General features: G+C 36.5%; 2 protein-coding genes across 3 annotated transcripts in view; both read left to right on the top strand.

Annotated features, from left to right (window-relative positions):
* The window catches only part of LOC125837667 (copper-transporting ATPase PAA2, chloroplastic), an 87,547-nt gene that overhangs the window by 57,345 nt on the left and 9,482 nt on the right, over positions 1–20,720 (top strand). The window lies entirely within an intron of this gene.
* LOC125837690 (copper-transporting ATPase PAA2, chloroplastic-like) lies at positions 937–18,978 on the top strand. The gene is made up of 10 exons (XM_049516770.1): positions 937–994; positions 1,079–1,283; positions 1,907–2,181; positions 2,668–2,745; positions 4,212–4,297; positions 5,530–5,691; positions 6,239–6,349; positions 6,817–6,885; positions 14,876–14,985; positions 18,874–18,978. The coding sequence occupies exons 1-10, from the start codon at positions 937–939 to the stop codon at positions 18,950–18,952; spliced, it is 1,233 nt and encodes a 410-aa protein (XP_049372727.1). The 3' UTR covers positions 18,953–18,978.

Here is a 20,720-nt window from a genome sequence, read left to right as displayed (position 1 = left end):
AAGTTGAATGGGTTTCATTTAGAGTTTGGCTGTACCAGTCTCATGGTGCTCGCTTATTATGATCATTTGTCCTTTCAGAACAACCCAGAGATATGATGTTTTCTGATTGACCATTGACAAACCAGCATTCTTTCATGTTCAGGATGGAGTCTATTTCTGCCTGATGGTCTAGAACTTTGAGATATGTACCCCATTACCTTCACACAGTTGTATCTTATTTGCTGGATATGTTCTTTAGTGAGATTTGTCTCCTCTTTTAAGTGTTAAAAATCGAATGCCCAATAATATGTCAAATTATAGACTATTGCACAGTTTTCAAGTCTTAATGTCAGTAGTATCAACCATTCTAATGTTGGAACATAATCTAGGCTATTCCTGCTTGTACTTGAAATCATATTTTGATAGAGACAATCACCTCTTACATTAAATAGGAAAGAGAAGGACTGAGCATAAAAGACTATAGCAATCATTTCTGTTGAATCCAGCACTCTTAGGTTTGAAGCAGGAGCGGATCTAGCCCTAAGGCATGCGCTCAGGGGACCGGTATCTTTTGTTCATACCATGTATTTCTATTGTGAACCCAGTTATTATTTTATGTTAACTTGAAATCATTGTAGGAATACATAAACTTCAAAACCTGGATCCATCACTGGTTTGAAGTGATACAAATATTTGCTATGATGCTACGATCTAAATGTTCCTGCGACCTGCTGTACTACTCATAATGAAGAGATTATCATGCACCTTTTTTTCGTACAAGACAGATTGCAAAACATATTTGGTCCTTTGGTCAAAGTTGTGGTATAGTAATTAGAAATGGTGGTAACATGAAACAATTACTCATGTTTAGTGGCTATCTAAAGCTAATAATGGTATCCATGCAGTGCTATTTCAATGCCTCCCAACTGTCATATGCTGGGAGATAAGGAAAAATAGATGTGGTTGCTAGGTATGATAATGTTCACATGTCTGGCAGAGTTATATTATTCAGCAGGTTTGTGAAAACATGACCAAAATTTTTATAGCCAATTTCCCACAGTCCAATTGCCTCTATCCTGAAATTTGATGTGTAATGCAGTGGAAAAGGCAAAACAAATAATCAGTTGTGGACCGGTTAGATGGAATAAGCATGAGTTTGAATGGCTAAAACTAAACATTGATGGCTGTTGTAAAGGGAATTGGGAAGCTCTGGAGGAGGTTGTTGTATCATTAGGGCCAACCTTGGCTGCTCTGTCCTGGCCTGTGCTGAATAATATGGCCCGAGGGCAGAGCTCTTTTACAGGGTGTGAAACTGTGTATTTGCAGAAGTTCATTTTATGTGATGGTGGAATCTGATTCCCAGTTGATTATTAACATGATTAACAACAAAACAAAAGCACCTTGACAGATCCAACATGCCATTGATCAGATTGTTCACCTCTCAAGTAGTGTTATTTTGTATTTGTCCACACATACTGAGTGGGAGAGGAGATATAAACTAGCCAATATGGGGAAAGGTTAAGAGATCAAGTTACATTTGATGAAGCTATTTCTCTACCAGAAATAGTGAAATCAACATTGTAACTTGATCAAGATTGTATCCCAAACTATAGAATAAAACCAAGAAATAATCATTTTTGTATAATGATGGTAACACTAGATAATACTGACGCCTGTATAGTTTTGGTAACTGTGTGCATAGCATCCTTTTGTGAAGCTTATACTAGTCAAAATGTCATGGAGGTAATCTGTCAAATCAGGCAAATATTTTTTAAGATATTGGTCAAACCATTAGAAGTTCCTCCATGGGTCCAAAATTAGAGGTAAATTACCAAGTGAGAAATGACTAAACTAACAAGAAATGAAAAGGCTAAAAAACAGGTACTATATATATATAAACTGTCATCCATCAATGACGTCGTAGTAGTTTGCTGCGGCGCAATGCTGCATTTGCCAAGGCTGTGGAGTTCAAAGTTCTGGCGAGTGGAACTGAGCAGCAGGTACAGTTGAAAAATGTTGAGACGACGGCGCTACTAGATGTGAGCGGGATGATGTGTGGCGCGTGTGTCTCACGTGTCAAGGCGATCTTATCAGTGGACGACAGAGTTGACTCGGCTGTGGCCAATATGTTGACCGAGACAGCTGCGGTTAAGTTGAAAGCGGATGCAGCTGAAACTGGTTTGAGCCGAAGAGGTCATCTGGGTTAGGAATTGATGCCAAGGTGAAGAAGTGGAAGGAAACAGTGAAGAAAAAGGAGGCGTTGCTTGTTGAGAGTCGTAACCCAGTGGCTTTCGCTTGGACTCTGGTTGCTTTATGCTGTGGAATTCACGCTACTCATATTTTGCACTCTCTTGGCATTCATATTCACGGTAAACTTGCAAAAGATGCACAATTCATTTCTTGAGTGAATATACATGCTTGCTACTTCAGAACAACAACGATTTGAACACTTGATTTAACAGTTTGTAAAAAATGTTGAAAAGAAAAAAGGCAAATACTCTTACCCGGTTCCATAATGATCAATATTATATCAAATTCAGCTTGGAAAGAAGCATCCGGTTACATTGCTTTTCTTTGAAACTATATCCAATTCAGCTTGGAAATATCTGTGCCAAAAGCTAAATAGCTAGTGTTTGATGAAATTTTCTGTTCTGGATAACTCAGACTAGTTGATCTACATTGGTACAGGTTCAATGTTGGATATACTGCATAATTCTTATGTCAAAGCTGGATTGGCAGTTGGGGCTTTATTAGGACCTGGACGAGGTTAATCACTACTTGTTTATTCTGTTCTGTTTCTTTCTTAATTGACTGTTACTTTCTACTCCATTTAGCTTTTATCTGTTTTCTTATTTGTTTATGTTCCTTTGTTACTTTTTCTAGTTAAATGTGGTAGTTAACTAAAAAATCAAATGGGTATGATCATGTGATTGAATTTGATGTCCAATTTTGACCGTCATCTCTGCGGTTAAGTCTTGGAAGAGAGTCGATTAAAGTTGTTATTATGAGTAGTATAGAGAATCCCTTTTCAGTTTGCAAGTTAATAGTGTCATGTCAAGAATTCAAATGAAAATGTGGCTGGGCCCTTTCCATGGACTTCATGCATTAGTGGGAGCTTAGTGAACCATGCTGTTTGTTTCCCCCAATACTAGCGTCATTTTTTTGGCAGTTATGTAGATAGGAACTATGTAGCTTATCATCTTAGTTCATTACTAACCGAAATAAATTATGTTACAGACCTGCTCTTTGATGATCTTTGGGCATTCACAAAGGGATCACCAAATACAAACTCTCTTGTTGGCTTTGGATCGATTGCTTTTTTTGCAATTAGTTCTGTAAGAATCAATTAAAGTTGTGCCCTTTAGCTTGCTAGTAGCTCTTGTTATGATTTCAGTGTCTGTTTTCATAATATATTGAAAACCTATTACTCTCTTGAGTTAAGACTGATATGCTGACAACTTCTTCTCTTTCTTAGGTCTCACTGCTTAACCCTGAGCTTTAATGGGAAGCATCATTTTTTGATGAGCCGGTTTGTCTTTTCTTACTTTCCTCTCTACTTCTCTCGAAGTGCTTAGATTTTCTTTCCATTTATTCTGTCCCTTTTGTTTTTATTTGCTTGCTCATAAGTACTCCTGTTTTCTGCTGTTTAGGACGGTCAGCATATTGTAGTCTTTAAGAAGTAAGTTCTCTTTTTATATTTGCTTATGAATTTTAAATGCTGAGAGGGTCTTTCGATTCACAAAGTTCAATGTAATAGGTTGTCGAGGTGGTGCCACAGATACTTGCGCCTTATTGGGCTCAGCCCTATTTTAACATTTAAAAATCTCAAGCTTCAAAATATTTTCATCTGAAGTCCTTGCAAAATTCAAATAATGTCATCAGGGTTTCACATGGTCCAGGTCCTCTACTCTAAATCATTGGTCATGTTTTTCTTGACCTGCCTGAAGTTATTTTGAAATGTATCACTAACCATTGAGTCCATTCTCCTTTTGCAATGGCTGAATTTTGTGAAATTCCATAAATCTCTAACCATTCTCCATCTATCAATCATTAACTTTCACTATGTAGTTCTCATTTGTACTATTTTTCCAATTCATTAAGATATCATTTATGCTCTGCAATACCTTCTATTTGTACTTCTATGATGGTCTGTCTCGACCAAAATCTATTCAGTATTACACTATCTCTAAACTGCTATTTGTTCATTCAAAAATATTGATTTTATCACGCAGGTCATGCTTCTTGGGTTTGTATTACTAGGGCGTTCCTTGGAGGAAAGGCAAGGCTGAAGGCATCTAGTGACATGAATGAGCTATTAGTAAGTTGTTTTTATTGCATGTGATTTAAGAAAATGGATCAACAATATGGGCTATGAGACTGTTCAATATTTGACCATCTCCAAAGGTTGGAAACTCTATTAACCACTGGAATACTGGTTGTTTTAGTCTTTTAGATATTTGAGCTCTCTGATACAGTAGCATCAATGAGTATGTTATAACCATTCATGAGACTTCCATGCTAAACCACCTATTTAAACTTGTTATTGACCAATATGTTGTCTTTGATATCATGAAATCCAACTATTATAAATGTTTTGTTTTTCCAGTAAGTCCTCAGATTTTTTTTTTGATAAAGGTAACATTTGTATATCAATCATCAGCTCAAAGCTGGTATCCAAAAATTTACATCATATCCTCCCTCCACACGTGTGTCGGGCATAAACAAAAGATAAAGAAAAGAAAGAAGAAAAAAGAGAACTATCCCTAGATCCTCCTTTCACCTTTATAAGGACCCTAGAATGTCTACAATAGCCACAGGGTCATCTATATACTCTGAACTACACCAATAGCAAAAAGTGATAATGCAGTTCATTTTAATCTTGTGCAGAGGGCTGCTCTTGTAAGTCCACAGATTTTGAGTTCTTGCACACACTAGTTAGCATATTTTAAATGGAAATGAACTACACCTACTATCAAATTTTCTCTTGTTCGATTGATGCATTAAGTAGTTCCCTTTTCCAGAAAGCTACTATTGGTTATTATCAGTTATACTTCTGGAGTTTGACCTTTTATACTTAAAAAAGCAGTTATATTTTAGAGCTTGTAAAAGGTGTGTATGAAGTGGGTTACGGATGATCTAGTTTTAGAAGTTGCATAAAAGCTCTGATCTCTTATTTCTGGTGGCCAGTATATATTTATTCACACCTATGGAGGAAAAACATTTGTTTAGTAACCCAAACATTTAAGACTTATAGTTGCACTTAACAAAAGAATAATCTCAGGTTATTTTCGGGCTACAGTTTTCTTACTGTATTAAACACAATAAATAAAGCTACACAAGGCTACTCTTTATTTTTGATCTGCGTAAGAAATAAAATACATTTCACTAATCAGACTAGATTCCTGAGTCCACTAATGAACTGCTGAAGAACTAAAATAAATTGAAGCTTGTATTGTACCTTACTTTTTCCCTTTGTATTCATCATTAGAAAAACTTCTATACTTTGTTACTCCTTTTTCTTATGAAATATTGGTGTGGTTCTTTTGGCAGTCACTTATATCCACTCAGTCTAGACTTGTAATTACTTCATCCGGCAGTGATTCCTCGACTGACGTTGTCGGTTCTGATGCAATTTGTATTGAAGTTCCAACCGATGATATTCGAGTTGGTGATTCTTTGCTCGTTTTTCCTGGAGAAACTATACCCGTAGATGTAAGTCAAATTTTGCATGAGTACTTTTCTTTCAGGACTTTATCCCAAGGATGAATGTATGAATATCTTCATTAAAGCAGAATAGAATACATATCGAATTTCCTTGGATTTCATTTATCCAAGCATTTAGGATAATACTGTAAAATAAAGCCATCAACTACTACAAACATAATATGGAGTCACTACACAAGGAAAAAGTTATTACCTCAGTACATCTTAACAGTGATTTCTAGCACATTTTTTCACTTTGGCACTTTTTGGTCCTCGTCTTAAAAAACAAATGGTATATGTGTTACATAGGAATGATTTTTTTTAAAGAAGTTTTCCCTAGGATTGAATAGGTAATTTTTGACAAATGAGAAATTTGTCCTGTTTAAAAGCAACTGACCAATTGTTAGCTTAAAAGCATTTATGGCACCTTTCGTAAGGAATACAAATGCCTGTTCAAGGATGTTGAGTTCTGTTTAAAATACTTGTTTTCTTCTGTTTGTTGACTAGACATCCAACATCTTACATTCTCAAATGATAAATCAAATTGCCTCTGCAGGGAAGAGTCGTTGCAGGTCGAAGTGTTGTGGATGAGTCTATGCTTACTGGAGAGTCTCTTCCGGTGTTTAAAGAGAAGGGTGTTTCTGTCTCAGCTGGTACAATTAACTGGGTATGGTGGTTTGAAGATTTAATCAATCAATCAAATATGATACCCAAACTAGTTGGTTTCAGATATATGAATCCTCTACGTCCCATCTGCTCTGTTCGGACATGGTGCCAAGATATTACGTGTATAGATATGCTATTTGCAGCTTTCTGACGTAAACTAGTTTACTGCTCCACTGTGTCATCTGTAACAAAATAAGGTTTCATGACTTTTTAGAATGACTTAATTAAATACATTTGAAGAGACATTAGATTTAAAAATGTTAACTGATCCTTGTTAAGGTTATATGAATGATGGTGCATTAGATTTGCGCCAATTGTTTTCAGAGTTCTTAGATTTGTGCCTCTTATGATGATCCAAATGTTAGTTGATGAACACCTTATGATGGTAGAACTGGATTTTCCTTAAAGACTGGATTTGCATTTCTGATTATATTATTTTATTTTGAAGTCCTTGTTGTTATGTTTCAGGATAGTCCTTTATGGATTGAGGCCTCTTCCACTGGTTCCAATTCAACAATTTCCAAGATTGTTAATATGGTCAGTAAACCTTTTCTTAGAAATGTTCTCCTTCCAAGTAATATTTGTTGCTTGGAACATTTTCTAGCATTTAGAAATTTAGAACCTTGAGGAGGGAAAACAGATATCGTAGGGATGCTTCTTTATTAGGGAGTTAAAGTTACTATCCTTTGGAGGCAAAATACTAATCTCTAGGTGATTTCTTCACATCTATTCAAGCCTTGAGTAAAGAGTTACGTGGTACCTGGTGGTGGGAGATATCAGGTATGCTGTGGAATTTGTTGAGGTGTACACAAGCTGGTTTGGACATGGGAAGAGCCGATTCCTTCTTGCTTGATAGGGGGAGGCTTCCATTCACCAACGCAGACTAAAAGTGCTCTCCGAACCGTGCTGTATAAAAAAAAGATTAAAGCTAATATTTTGTTGATGTAATGACAAAAAGCTTGAGATTGCAAAATTGATCACAACATCTGAAATTCATTAGAAATATCGTATAAGCTAATTCTGGTGGTTTTTCATTGAGTGTAGTAGTCCAATCTTGTAGTGTCTGAACTTCCTTTTTTTCTCACGTACATGTTACCCTTTGACAACTTGAATCTCAATTTTTTTTGTTTGAAATTGAAATCCTTGGAGAAAAGTTTTGGTTGCTAGAATCTCATAGGAGAAGTTCAGGGTTCTTTCCAATATAATGTTCGGACTGTTGGAGAAAGGTTTTCTTGTCAAAATGGTTAGCAAAAAAGGTGCTCTGCTACTCTTGAGTTCAGTGCTAAGAACCTTAAAAAGAAGAGGTGCAGTGCCTCTGGAACATTCACTGTGAATGGCACGGAGCCACTAGAATGGTCATTAAAAGAAGTTGCAACGTCAATAGAATAATAATCAGCATGAAGTGGCGTCGTATCTCTGTACAGTCATCAGAAAGACGCACAGTGCTACCATAATGAACAAACTCAAACTAGCACTATTGTCACGACCCGGGAGCACCCCCTAGTTGTAACCGGCGTACTCGACCTCGAAGAGGTCTAATACAAGCCTCTTAGCATTCATTCATCGCATAGACACAAAAAAAACCATAAGGAATTTAAAACTTTCTTTACCAAGAAAACATTTCATAAAAAAATATATATATAGCAAGCGGAAGACTTTCTAGACTTTATACATGATGTCTCAAAACCATCTAATACTTTAGAGTACAAAATTCGGAACTAATCCCATACACAACTTAAACAATACTAAAAAGACATAAAAGAACATATGGGGTATTGTCCTCGAATATATGAGGACTCACCAAGTCTTCATCTTCAACACTTAGAAACCTATCAAATAGCCATGACATGTCATCATCTCCAAATCCCTACACTTTAGTCCAAAAAGGGAAAGAAAGGGGTTAGCACAATTAAGTACTAAGTATGGAAGCCATGCAAAAACATGCTAAAAGGGACGTTTATTGGAGAAACATGCTTTTATGCCATTTGGTAAAACTTCATGAAAAAATACAAGTATAAGAGTCACAATATCCAACCATAACCAACATACAAGTCATTAACCACTTTAGCACATACTCCACACATAACCCATTCATTCACCTTAAACCATCCACCTCAAGTAACCCTTGGACAACACTTTGTGCAATGTATGGATAGCGTCCCATACCACCATCCACACTAAAACATCATCCTAAGGCCACCAAATGTGAACTTACCACTTATCATGCTTCATATCACAAGCCATCATGCACAACTAGTACCAATGTACAACACATGAACATAATTGACAAGTAAGCCTTTTCATCATTTCTTGACCTCTATCTCAAGTTACCCAAAGCCACACTTAAGTGAAACATGAAGTGACCGCCCATACAATCTCTTCATATACACCTAAGTGTTCCTAAGGGTTACCAAAGATAAGGAAATTTACCATTACAATATAACATACTAAGTCAATGTTCACATATAAAACCATAGCCAACCGTATACATACTCAACATATATTCATATACAACCCATGCTTAACTTTAAAGGAACACATGCCATTTCATTACCATAGGACCTCTACCTAATATAACCTTAAGACACACTTGAGTAAGACAAGAAGTGACCGCCCATACAACCTCTTCAAGCACACTTAAGTGTTCCTCAAGATTACCTTAGATAAGGACATTTCCTTTAAAGCATAACATCAATAGACCAACATTCTTTAAGAAACCATTTTTGGAGACATTCAAGCACATAAGGGGACTTTCACATAATAGTCGTTAGACTTAGGGAACTCACTTTAGTATCTTCAAAGCCTACTCGTGCCATGTGTAGATAGCATCCCATACTACTACCTACACGTTGTAGAACCTATCCAATAACTAGAGTGCACATCCCACATGATGGGAATAGGCATTAACCGACATAGACCATGCGAGCTAGACATGGAATCCGGTGTCATAAAACCCTACACCGTGGAAGGTGTTCTACTTGCCAAGGGTAGAACTAGGACACATCCCATGTAGGCACATGGTTTAGGGGATATCCAAAGATGTTCATTGTACTCTTGCCTCATACTCGGGAGAGCTACCATCTTAACTATATCCACTCGGTGCTTAGCCTTAGTTCCCATAAAGTAATTTCATTCACATGTATGTACTAGAGAGGGCACCATCATTAGGTCTACCGACCCATAGCACATCTACCAAGAAGGGCACCACAAGGATCTACCGATCAAGGTTCATTAAGGATAGCTCATTAAATCCCCCTGGAAGGGTGCCTTAGGCCTACCGATTTTTCATTAAGGGTGCCTTAAGCCTACCGGTCCAAGGTTCATCATTTCACACATGAGAAGGGCTACCACCATTAGGTCTACCGATTTCATGGTTTTACATTTACTTAGGAAAGCTAGACTTATGAAAGGGCACCATTTCTTAGTTTTGCCAATTCAAGTCTTGACCTAGAATTCCTCTTTTAGCATTTATAGAAAGGGCACCATTTCTTAGTTCTAGCCCACTTCACACTTTCATGCATTCAAGACTTTAAGTAACAAGGAGGGACACTTTAGTCTACCAACCAAGTCACAACATTTTCATTTAAGGATACTTCATAATCCAACATCATTTCATATATACATCATGAGAAATCATACTTTAACTCACAATGCTATCCACTTTACATAGGATCATCACAAGATCACATAAAACTCATTCACATCATACCTTCACATATAGCTTCATATAGGACTTTACATATAGCCTCATTCATATATAATAATATAACAAAACAATAACACTCATATAATGCCCTTCATGGCCTCAATTCACAATAATACAATATTCCAACATTATGCAACAACTTCCCCAATGCCTTCATGGCTACAATTCACAATAATACCACACAAGAACAAGATATAACACTTCCACCAAAGGTGGATTCAACCTACCAACAACAATTAATTCAATAAAGAGAGTTCAAGCTTTCTTACCATAATTCAAAGCCATAGCCAAAATCACCAAAAATCCAAGCAATCACCAATACTTCACTCATAAGGCTTACCACCCTTAATTCACCCATTATCAACAATTAATCATGAATAAACATTAAACAACACAAGAGATATCAATACAATTCACTTTACACATAATTCCATCAACTTTGAATTTATAGAAATAGACCCACTTCATAAACACATTTTGGGGTTTTGTAGAATACAAGGATTCATGGAGTTTTTCATCTTAAAATATCAAATAAACATCAATAATATCATAACTTATCATTTGAAATCATTTCATGCAAGAACCCATGAGTTTGAGTAGAAATTAGGCTTTTTCACAAACTTTGGAAAAGTTGAAAACCATTTGAAATTGGCTCTAGGGTGATAGCTTGCCCTAGATAAAGAACTCCCATACCTTTACTAAGATTCCCCAAGAAATTTGATGAAGAAAACGTCTTGCATCCACAACCCTAGCTCCCACTTCTTCTTCTTCTTCTCTTCTTTCTCTCTTCTTCTCTTCTTCACTCAAGAACCCTAACTCTTACTCTTTTAAAAATGAAACAAAAATGATCTACAATCAGCCTAACACAACACTATAACCTCAAAAGAAATGATTTGTGAAAAGACCAAAATGCCCTTAAATTTCCGGACGGACTCCCTGCCAACTGCCCAACTTTCAAAGGGCATAACTCGCTCATACGAACTCGGAATCGAGCAAACTCGGTGGCGTTGGAAAGATCGTTCCAAGGGCTTTCCAAACATAACTGGAACTACTCCTGGATCATCCTGAGCTAGGAGTTATGACTGCTCAAAGTTGGCCAAAAACTCACTGATTTCCACACTTGGCCGAATTTCCAGATTCTGAATTTTTTTCCAAAAATGACTACTTCCAATTTCAAGCTTCTTCATATTCATTTTAAATTGTCGGATGTTACAACTATGCTACAGGTACTGTTACCGAAAATAAAATTGGTACCTCTACAACAGTAACCATAAAGAAGAATGATAGTAATTCGGCAAAGATAGAAAACTTGGCTAGATAAACAATATAAGGCAGAGTCTGTCAATAGGCAGAAGTTACCAAGTTTCCAGCAAGATCGTGGAGGTCTTGAACCATGTGAGAAAATAATGAAAAGAGAAGAAATATACGTACAACTTGATGAGATGGAATAGAAGACACCTATGGTTAGTGTGATACAATTAATATTTTATATCTAATTGATGAGGGATCGTCTTGATACTAACTCCTAACTCTAGCATTCAAATAAATTATTACCTTACTTCTAACCAGTGTTTCCAGAGGTGTTTTCGGGGTGACTCTTGGGGTGGGACGTTGTCATGACCCAAGCCACAATGATTGACACCCACTCTAACCCCCGTTGGGCGAACCAAATCTTAACAACTAAAACATACTATAACCAAATCAGTAAACATATTTAGAAACATATCACAATAAAGAAGAGTCTCAAAATGAAATAAATAAAGGGCTGAACCCATCACTGGTCACCTTAAGTTGACACCAACTTTCACTTAAAACACCTTAACTAAGGTTTGTTCATTTTAAACTACTCATGTTGGATCCCGATGTGTCATTTTGACACTTTTATTTACAATCAGCCAAAATATGTAATGTGTGTGTTACACTTGCAAATGACATGTAAAGTGACCAATTAAGTGACAACATTTGTCATTTGTGCCCAAAATAATTATTAAATAATGAATTTTGAGTAAACAAAAAGTGGCCAATGAATCGATGACACATGGCATTTTGGTCCAAATAATTTACAAAAAAGAAATTTAATCAATTAAAAAAAATTGCAGAAGCACCCCCCTTCCCTTTTGATAGTCTTCTCCAGAATACCCCATACCCCTTTGCACGAAACAACCCCAAAGTAAAAAGTCAAAATGACACATCGAGGCCCAACATAAGGTGTTAAAATGAACAAACCTTAGTTAAAGTGTCTAAGTGAAAGTTGATGCCAACTTTAGGTGACCACCAATGGGTTCAACTAAAATAAAAAGATGTGGAAAAGTCTAAACTATTACATCCTCAAAATTCAAAAGTCATTGTACTAGGACTCTAAATATCAAATGTCTAAGAGTAGCAAACACTAAATAAAATGTATTAATGTCTAGTGTCATCAGAAGATTTGCTCACCCTCAGATCTAAAATGTATCTACGCTAGATGTGTTGTCCCGTAGAAGTCTCTGGATCACAGTTGCCTTTGGATTCTCTGTTTTGAATATTTCAAGTAATGGGGAATGACTTGGGAAAACTGATTTAAAATGTACATTCTGCTTTGCGTCATCCGGCTCATCTACCCGCGCTACAGCGAGTCCCTGCTCGCTATTGCAGTCTCGCTGCAGCAAAGACCCCCTTAAACAGTAGCTCAAGGAAAAACAGAGTATACCCCCATTTCACAACACATTTTCCCATCACATGACATCACGACATAAAAACAAATGCATAAAGCATCACAACACCCTTCGGGGTGGCCCAGTGGTTTGGGCTTGGGACCTCCATGTTGGAGGTCTCAAGTTTGAAACCCCTTGCCAGGGAAAGCAAGGGGTTGGCCTTCTAGGTTGAGCTCGTTGCACCGAGCTTGCCTAGTGCGAGTTACCTCTCCTGATTTGCGAGCTATTGCATAGGAGCGGGGGTTTTACCCTGTTTAAAAAAAAAGCATCACAACTATTTGTTTTCGAATTATCTACACAATCAGAGAGCTTCCTACGAAGGTGTAGATCACTAGGTCACCTCCTAACTGAACACAACACAACACAAATCATCAAAATATAAAGAGATATCAGTGTCAAAACCTCTCTATTTTGAGTTCTTATTAGCTCAAAGCATTATGGTAACTCTAACAAGGGTACTATGGCTCTAACCATCCATAACGGCTAGACAAATCATTACAGATGTACCTAAAATGCTTCCGGGCTCAAATGAAAGGCGTAGATTTGTAGGACCTACGTCCTAGAATTTGGGGCGTAAGGCCCAAGTATAAAAGGATACCCCCTAGCCGTTGAATTTATTTTCTATTGTCTTAAAAGTATTTTTCTATAAATCATGTTTTTATTATTGGTGTAATGATATTTATTCTTGATGCTATCATGTAATAATGATTTTCTCTAAAATATATAAAAAAGAAAGAAAGCAACTCTCATAGAAAATGATATTGTCATAAATAACAATTTAGATGATTATGCCTAAAATTGATGAAATAGAGATTCCATAACACTATATTCTTGAGGCAAGTTATCCTCTTTTTGTGCTCTTATACCTTTTATACTAATCCTTATTTAAAATATATAAACAATAATAAGTGCAAATATTAGATGAGGGTGGGAAGGACTAGTAGATGTGGAGATCGACGATGAAATAGATGAAAAATTCATTTAAAGATTATCTCCGTTTAATACTTTTCTCAAATAATATATATTTTTTTATATTATTGGTGATTTATTTGCAGGATTATTGAAAATTTTACTTTTGCTTATATTTTTAGTGATAAAATTATAAAATTGAAGATACATTAGATATTCAAGGCTTACACCTCGCCCCATGCTCCTGCCCTTTAAAACACTGCTTTTAACATCCTCTAAAGTTGCCAAATAGGAAAACTTTCAACCATGGGAATATAGTCCATTAGTTTTAACTTTTTCTTTGAGCAATTTAGTAGTGCTCGACTAGTTTGGATCAAAGTAAAGTGAATCTTGGTGATTTCAACTCACCTAGGATGTGACCTAGTGGTCAACAAAGTGAGATCTGAACACTAGGAGATTTCTTTCCATCTGTTCCAGCAGAGTTAGTCGATATCGGTGCTGGTGAAAGGTAGTAGGTATCCCATGAAATTAGTCGGTGCAAACTAGCTCACACATCACGATTATGAAAAGAAAGTAAAATGAGCATTATATTTTTTTTATTGTACTTGTAAATGTTTTGGGTTGGTCTGTCGATTTGGATCAGCATATTTTTGCTGTCTATCTGTTTCAATTTACACTTATTGAGGAGGTTCTGGCACATGTGGAATATAGCACTTCCCAGTTGCCAAGATGAAGGTGCTATGATTACTTTACTCCTAGCTGGCAACCAAAAGCTGAGACACTCTTTGTTTTCTCAAATCCCAACTACACCTATTTTCTTGAAAAGCTCAACATGTTCTATAAGCTTGTAGTGGCGCCATCTTTGAATTGCAGTTTTCAAATAAATGTGTAGTATAATTTTCTGTGCTGTATAGGGATTTTGAGACTTCGATTACTGTTTGTGGAGTTATTTATGCGACTCCCTTGGATGTTTGACATGCATATATTGTTTACCTATAGCCTTTATGTCCTGGATAGAGAATATTATTTCCTCCTCTAAAAATTTCACCTTGAATTACTCTTTCTAATATAAGACAAGTGTGTACCCATCTTTTGACACAAAAGTGGCTAGTGATCCTAAACTAGAACTAGCAGATATGTGTGGGGCCACTGCCTGTTAATGTTGATGCGTAAAACTTAGGAATTTATGAGCTTCTATGTAAACTTTCTAATCTTCCAGGTTGAGGATGCCCAAGGCCGTGAAGCACCAATTCAGCGACTAGCAGATACAATTGCTGGGCCATTTGTTTACAGTGTGATGACATTATCAACTGCCACATTTGGGTTCTGGTAACAAGTTTACTCTTTCCTTTTTTATCACAATATGTATAAGAAACAGTTGACTGCTCTTGTAGTTAATTAGGTATTAATAGACAAAAGATAGGTACACATGACCAAACTAGAAGCAGAGTTAGAAGATCTAAACAGATACCAAGTCTCTGAAATGATTGGAACAATGGTGCTCAGTGTCTTCTCATAGATGATGTTAGTGTTGTGGAGGGTGACTCAAAAGTCACAGTTGACATGTTGTTCCTAAAGTTATTTCTTGAAACCGTGTTTTTCCTCCTTATCAGTTCACAAGCTGTTGTATTATAAATCTATGTTCGACCATTCCCATGAGCTATAATTGCATCTGACTGCATGTATTTTCTATTACAAGGTGTACTTGGAGTACTGTCAAAAGTAATGTTGCCTTAGTATGTCATTTGGCATACAAGGCATTGGTTCACTTAAATCTACCTCCTGGAATTGAGTCAAATCAGAATCAAGTTCAATCAGACTAAATTCCGACACCTAGTTTGCTCAACAATTCCTTAGCACAGTTATCCTTGGGATCTCCAATTTTTGTTTGAAGACAAGGGAGGGGGAGAGTCTAGTGGTGAAGGACGTCCACCTCAACTGTAAGGTTGGAGGTTTGAGTAACAAAAGAGCAAAGTGGAGAAACCACTGTCGTGTTCCTAGGTAGGAGGGGTTTGAGGATGGTGCTTACCATAACCCTTAAAAGAAAAACATTTGTGTTTGTAATAGTATACTAAAGAGGAAACGCTACCTGCTTTGAGCAATAGAGTTCTTGATATTCCTATATTTTTCTCTAAGTAACAAATTATTTCATTGATATTGAGCGGCGAGCTCTACAACATTTACAGGTATCCCTCACTCTGGTTCCCCTAAAAACTATTTCAGGAAAACCAAGGCTCAAACTAAGTTCTTAATGACAAGGAAGTATTTGCAGCTCTAAAACCTGAAGCTCTAAACTTAATCTCAGTATAATGTTCACGGACTAGGCATTCTATGGCCTGGTTCCTGTTTTTGAAAATACATGTGTTCCATCCTTGTGGTAAACACTGACTTATAGAGCAGTCTTCTACAGTTCCTTTTCATATGCAACAAGATCCGCTGATTCTCGAGACCTCTAGGCAAGTGGTGTGCAAGGAATTTCTTGTAAGCAGTGTCGACGTTTAAAGAAATAAACAGCAGAAAAAACAATTTTTTGGTACATTGGGAAGGACCAGAAAAGTTTAAACTCGTTTTTTTTTTGGATGACCATGGTGTCCGGGCCAGCTTTCGCGCACCTTGACTAATTCCACGGGATACCTGCCACCTCCCACTTGCAACAGGTACTAGGTAACTCTGTCCACCAAGGCTAGGACAGATGGGAAGAATCACCTAGTTTAAACTAATCCATAAGCTACATAACTTAAATCTGCCAGTAGGAGAACTTCTATATCCTTGATTGCCTCTTCCTAGATTAGTAAATCTTCTTCCTGTTTGTTCCCTTCGTTTGCCAGGAAACCGGCACATTGATTGACCTCCCTCCAAATATGTTTAATGGTTGCCTTTGTAGCTTCCAACAAACATCTGCAATCTTCAACAATAGCCCTCTGGGGGGTGACATTGTATGTCCTCCTTATTGATAAACTTGATGGCAAGTAGGCAGCTTATTTCCACTTCTAAGTCTTTGTATCTAGGTGTGAGCCTTTGGTTCTTTGGTTTTTCAATAGTGTGTACCGAATACCGACCAAATTAGTTTGGTTCGGTTCAACTTTTTCAAGTTTGGTTTTTTTTAATTCGGTTCTTTGTTTATTTCGATGGGACAAACTAAAGTACAAATACAATATAATAGCAGTTGGTTAAGACTAACAGAATTCAATTCCATAAGACATGAACGACTACACATTGAATTTAAGCTTGTGTTTTTTAGCATAAACAAAGTTATCAGAATGCACAAGATAGGACGGTTGGTTAAAGTAGCTGAGAACTTGTAGCTTTAACAATTCATTATGTTAGTATATAAAAGCTTTTATGATCACAGTTTTGTAATGAAGAGGCAAAAGAAACAGTAGTTTAAGGAATTTTGCTGGAAAAGTTAATAAAAGAAAGAGTATAACTAGTGAGCATGATAAAAGTTTGGTTCTTCGGTACCGGGACCCTATTACCAAACACTAAACTGAATACTGAAGTATAGAGGAAATAGAACCGAAATCAAACTGAAGAACCAAATTCATTCAGTTCGTTCTGTTTTTTCGGTGTTTATGCCTACCTCTTTTTGTATCTCATTTCTTTTGCTAAGTTTAACCCCTTTTTGATGCTCCATAGTTCTGTAACGAGACTTGAAGTAGACTTTACCTTACTTGAGTATCCTAACATCCACTACCTTGATCATTTCTGAAATTATTACCTCCAAAAGCAACATCTCCAGTTTGCATTTTGACACTACCGTCGATGTTCAATTTATCTTCCTGTACAAGAGACCTAGCTATTAGTTAACTTGTTTGGGAATAGGGGGTTGACTAGGAGACTTCAACAATTTCCCTAGCATACTTCATAATTTGTCTGATTCAGGAAAGTAAATGTGTCAATCCCAACAAAAAACAAACACAGTAAAGCCATAAAAAAACACAAGTACAAAACTACAATTTTCCTCCGCACGTTTTCGTACTTTGCAGTGTGTTTATAATAGTCTCACTAGATATAGTACTAAATACATCTTTGTCGATATTGTTTCGACTCATCGTCCCTTTCCTCAAAGTTAGATGAGCTTTGAGATGTTGAACTTGGTTTAGAAGGGTCAGAAGGTGCTTTAGGAAATGATCTCGTCATTGAAATTTAACTGAATTAAAAATTTAAACATAAAGTTCAACTCACAAAGAAAAATAATGTAGGTCTTCAATAGTGAATGTGGTTTAGTTTGTCCTTACAAGGAAGGAGGTCATTGGATCAATCCGACTTGACATATTAACTTTTAATTAGTAAGGACTAGTATTGCTCAAAAATTTTAAAACAAAAAGCAAGCTATCGAGGTTTGAACTACTGCCGTCTGTCAGAAATTTCATCTGCCTAACCAGAGAACCAAGATGCAACTTGTGACAAATGGTGTCATTTCTGTCTTTATTTACGCTCTTTTTTATTTTGCATATTATTAATATATAATTTAGTAAGATTTCCTGATGAGGTGGTGTCAGATGATACCACATACATCAAGGTAAATCCTTCCCTAATCATCTGATAGAGAAACCCTAGAACAGCACATTATACGAGCTTTGGTATAAGCATTCAAAATATAGGTGATCAATGGTTAGTTTCAAAAAAATATATAGGTGATCAATGATTCTGCAATAATTTGGCAGCAGCAGAAAATGAATCCTTGACACTTTTATTTGGTTACTTTTAAGTCTCTCTAACAATTATTTAATAAATTTATTTCTTTATCAAAAATAATATTTCCCTTAGATCCATTTTATGTGGCATCATTTGACTTGGCACAGTATTTAAGAAAAAAGGAAGACTTTTTAAATTTGTGGTCTAAAACAATCCTCAGATATTTGTGTGGTTGTAAATCATTTCATTAAGGTTAAAAAGAGAATTTTAAAGTTAAATTGTTTCTAATTATAGTAAGGTGACATTCTTTTTGAGACGGACTAAAAAGGAAAAGGGTGCCACATAAAATGGGACAGAGGGAATAACACATTATGCAAGTTTTGGTATAAGCATTCAAAATATAGATGATCAATATTCTGCAATAACTTGGTAGCAGTAGAAATGAATCTTTGATACTCTTATTTGGTTACTTTGAGTCTCTCCAACAATGATAGCATGTTCTGGTACTGTATATATTTCATTTTACCGAGAAGTTACTTATAATTTTCTGTTGTTTGATAAGTATTACTCATTATATAGGTATTATGTTGGGTCAAACATCTTCCCAGATGTTCTATTGAATGATATTGCCGGACCAGAAGGAGATCCTTGCTTCTGAGCCTGAAACTTGCTGTAGATGTATTGGTGCGTCATGGTGAATTGATGAACCATTTTATATCAATGCCTTCCTAACTAATTTAAATTGCTTCTCCATTTCCCTTGTATCTTTGTCTAGAAAATTCTTAGTCATTCTCTATTCTGTTAGTTCTTGTTAGAGGCTGCTTGCTAATTTATTGGAAGTTATAAATGCTAGACTAACTTTTGGAGTTATCATTTTAGCTGCTCCAATCTTTGTGCTTTGTCAGTTTGTCTGCTGGGCACATCTGTGCTTCTCCATTTACTCTTATGATATAACTGGTGAAGGAAGATTTGGCCAATAACTTTAGGACGAATAAATTGTAGGAGTAATAGAACTTCAGCAGAAGCTTCATGAGATGGCCCAAAGTAGAAATCAAGGTGTAAAATTTACTGATAAAAAAGAAAAACAGAAACCAATTGTAAAGTTTAAACAGAAGACATGTAATGTATTGGATTACTGCAGAAGGCTGCTTTCGATGCGGTTGCTTCATAAATATGGTTTCATTATTGGTAAAAGCACAAGAATTGCTTGCCTACAGGAAGAAGTTTGTGCTATTTGACATATGACCTTTTTTGCCAATGGACTACTGAGGAGGTGATGGGGTCGTTTGGATGCTTTGTGTGGAAGACCATCAGAAGGATGTGGCCAGAGTTCAATAACAATATTTATATTAGTGTGGGCAATGGTCTGAAAACAGATTTCTGGAATGAAATCTGGAAAGGGGATGATAGCCTGAGGAACTTATTCCCAAATCTCTACACCTTGAGCTTACAAAGATCTGCTACTGTTGCTCAAGTATGGAGCCAACAAGGGTGGAACTTAGTGTTCAGGAGGGCTTTGAACGACTGGGAAATTGAGGATGTAGCCAGGCTACTAGAGGTGCTTAACACCCCACTAGCCATATCTCAAAGAAAGGATAAACCAATTTGGAAGCTACATAGCAAAGGAATGTTCACAGTTAAATCTTGCTACTGGAGGATAAATGTTAATCAGTCAGTGACTAAAAAGTGGCCTTGGAAGCTAGTGTGGAAGACGAGAAGCCCATTAAAAGTAGCATGTTTTGTCTAGTTGGTCATAAGAAAAGCTTGCCTTACCCATGAGGCATTACAAAAAAGGGGATGCAGTTTTGCTCAAGATGCTTTATGTGTGAGCAGAAAGCAGAAGTAAATAATCATGTGTTCATTCACTGTAAAGCAGCTTCAAAATTGTGGAATATGTTTGTGTATACTAGGGGTTAGCTGGGTGATGCCAAAGACAACCATGGAGCTCCTTTATAGCTGGATAAGAATTGGCAATAGAGGGAGAAGTGAAAATTGGTGGAAGACTGCCTGTATATGGTGGACTCTATGGAAAGAAAGGGATGCTAGGTGTTTTGAAGGACAAAATGATTGTTTTTAGAAGATAAAAATGAAATGCTCAAGTCTTTAATTTTTTTGGCGTAAGCAAGAGTTGGTAGGGGAAAGCATAGAGATGGTCGATTTTAGAGGAAAGTTGTAATTCTGTATGTCTTTTTGAGGGTGTGCCCACCATCCTGTGCGATGTAGTTTCCAAAATTTTTTGTGAATACAAGCAATTCCAGAAAAAATTCTAGCTTTAGCCCCAGATATATACTTCCTCTGCACAAGTTTATGTGACCCTATTTCCTTTTTAGTCCGTTCAAGAAAGAATCTCTCCTTTCTAAATTTGGACACAATTTAATTTAAACTTCCCATTTAACCCTAATGAGAAGCTTTTATTGCTACCTAAA

The sequence above is a fragment of the Solanum verrucosum genome, unplaced genomic scaffold (assembly GCF_900185275.1).
Source record: "Solanum verrucosum unplaced genomic scaffold, falcon-dt-bn FXZP01000133.1, whole genome shotgun sequence".
Classification (NCBI taxonomy): domain Eukaryota; kingdom Viridiplantae; phylum Streptophyta; class Magnoliopsida; order Solanales; family Solanaceae; genus Solanum; species Solanum verrucosum.
Note: the sequence above shows the minus strand (reverse complement) of the source record. Positions and strands in the feature narration are given on the sequence as shown.

Coding starts and splice junctions, on each gene's coding strand:
- LOC125837690 (XM_049516770.1), top strand. CDS start 937: ATGTGGTTGCTAGGTATGATAATGTTCACATGTCTGGCAGAGTTATAT. Junction 1,284..1,906: donor GGGCAGAGCTCTTTTACAGG/GTGTGAAACTGT, acceptor ACGTCGTAGTAG/TTTGCTGCGGCGCAATGCTG. Junction 6,350..6,816: donor CAGCTGGTACAATTAACTGG/GTATGGTGGTTT, acceptor GTTATGTTTCAG/GATAGTCCTTTATGGATTGA.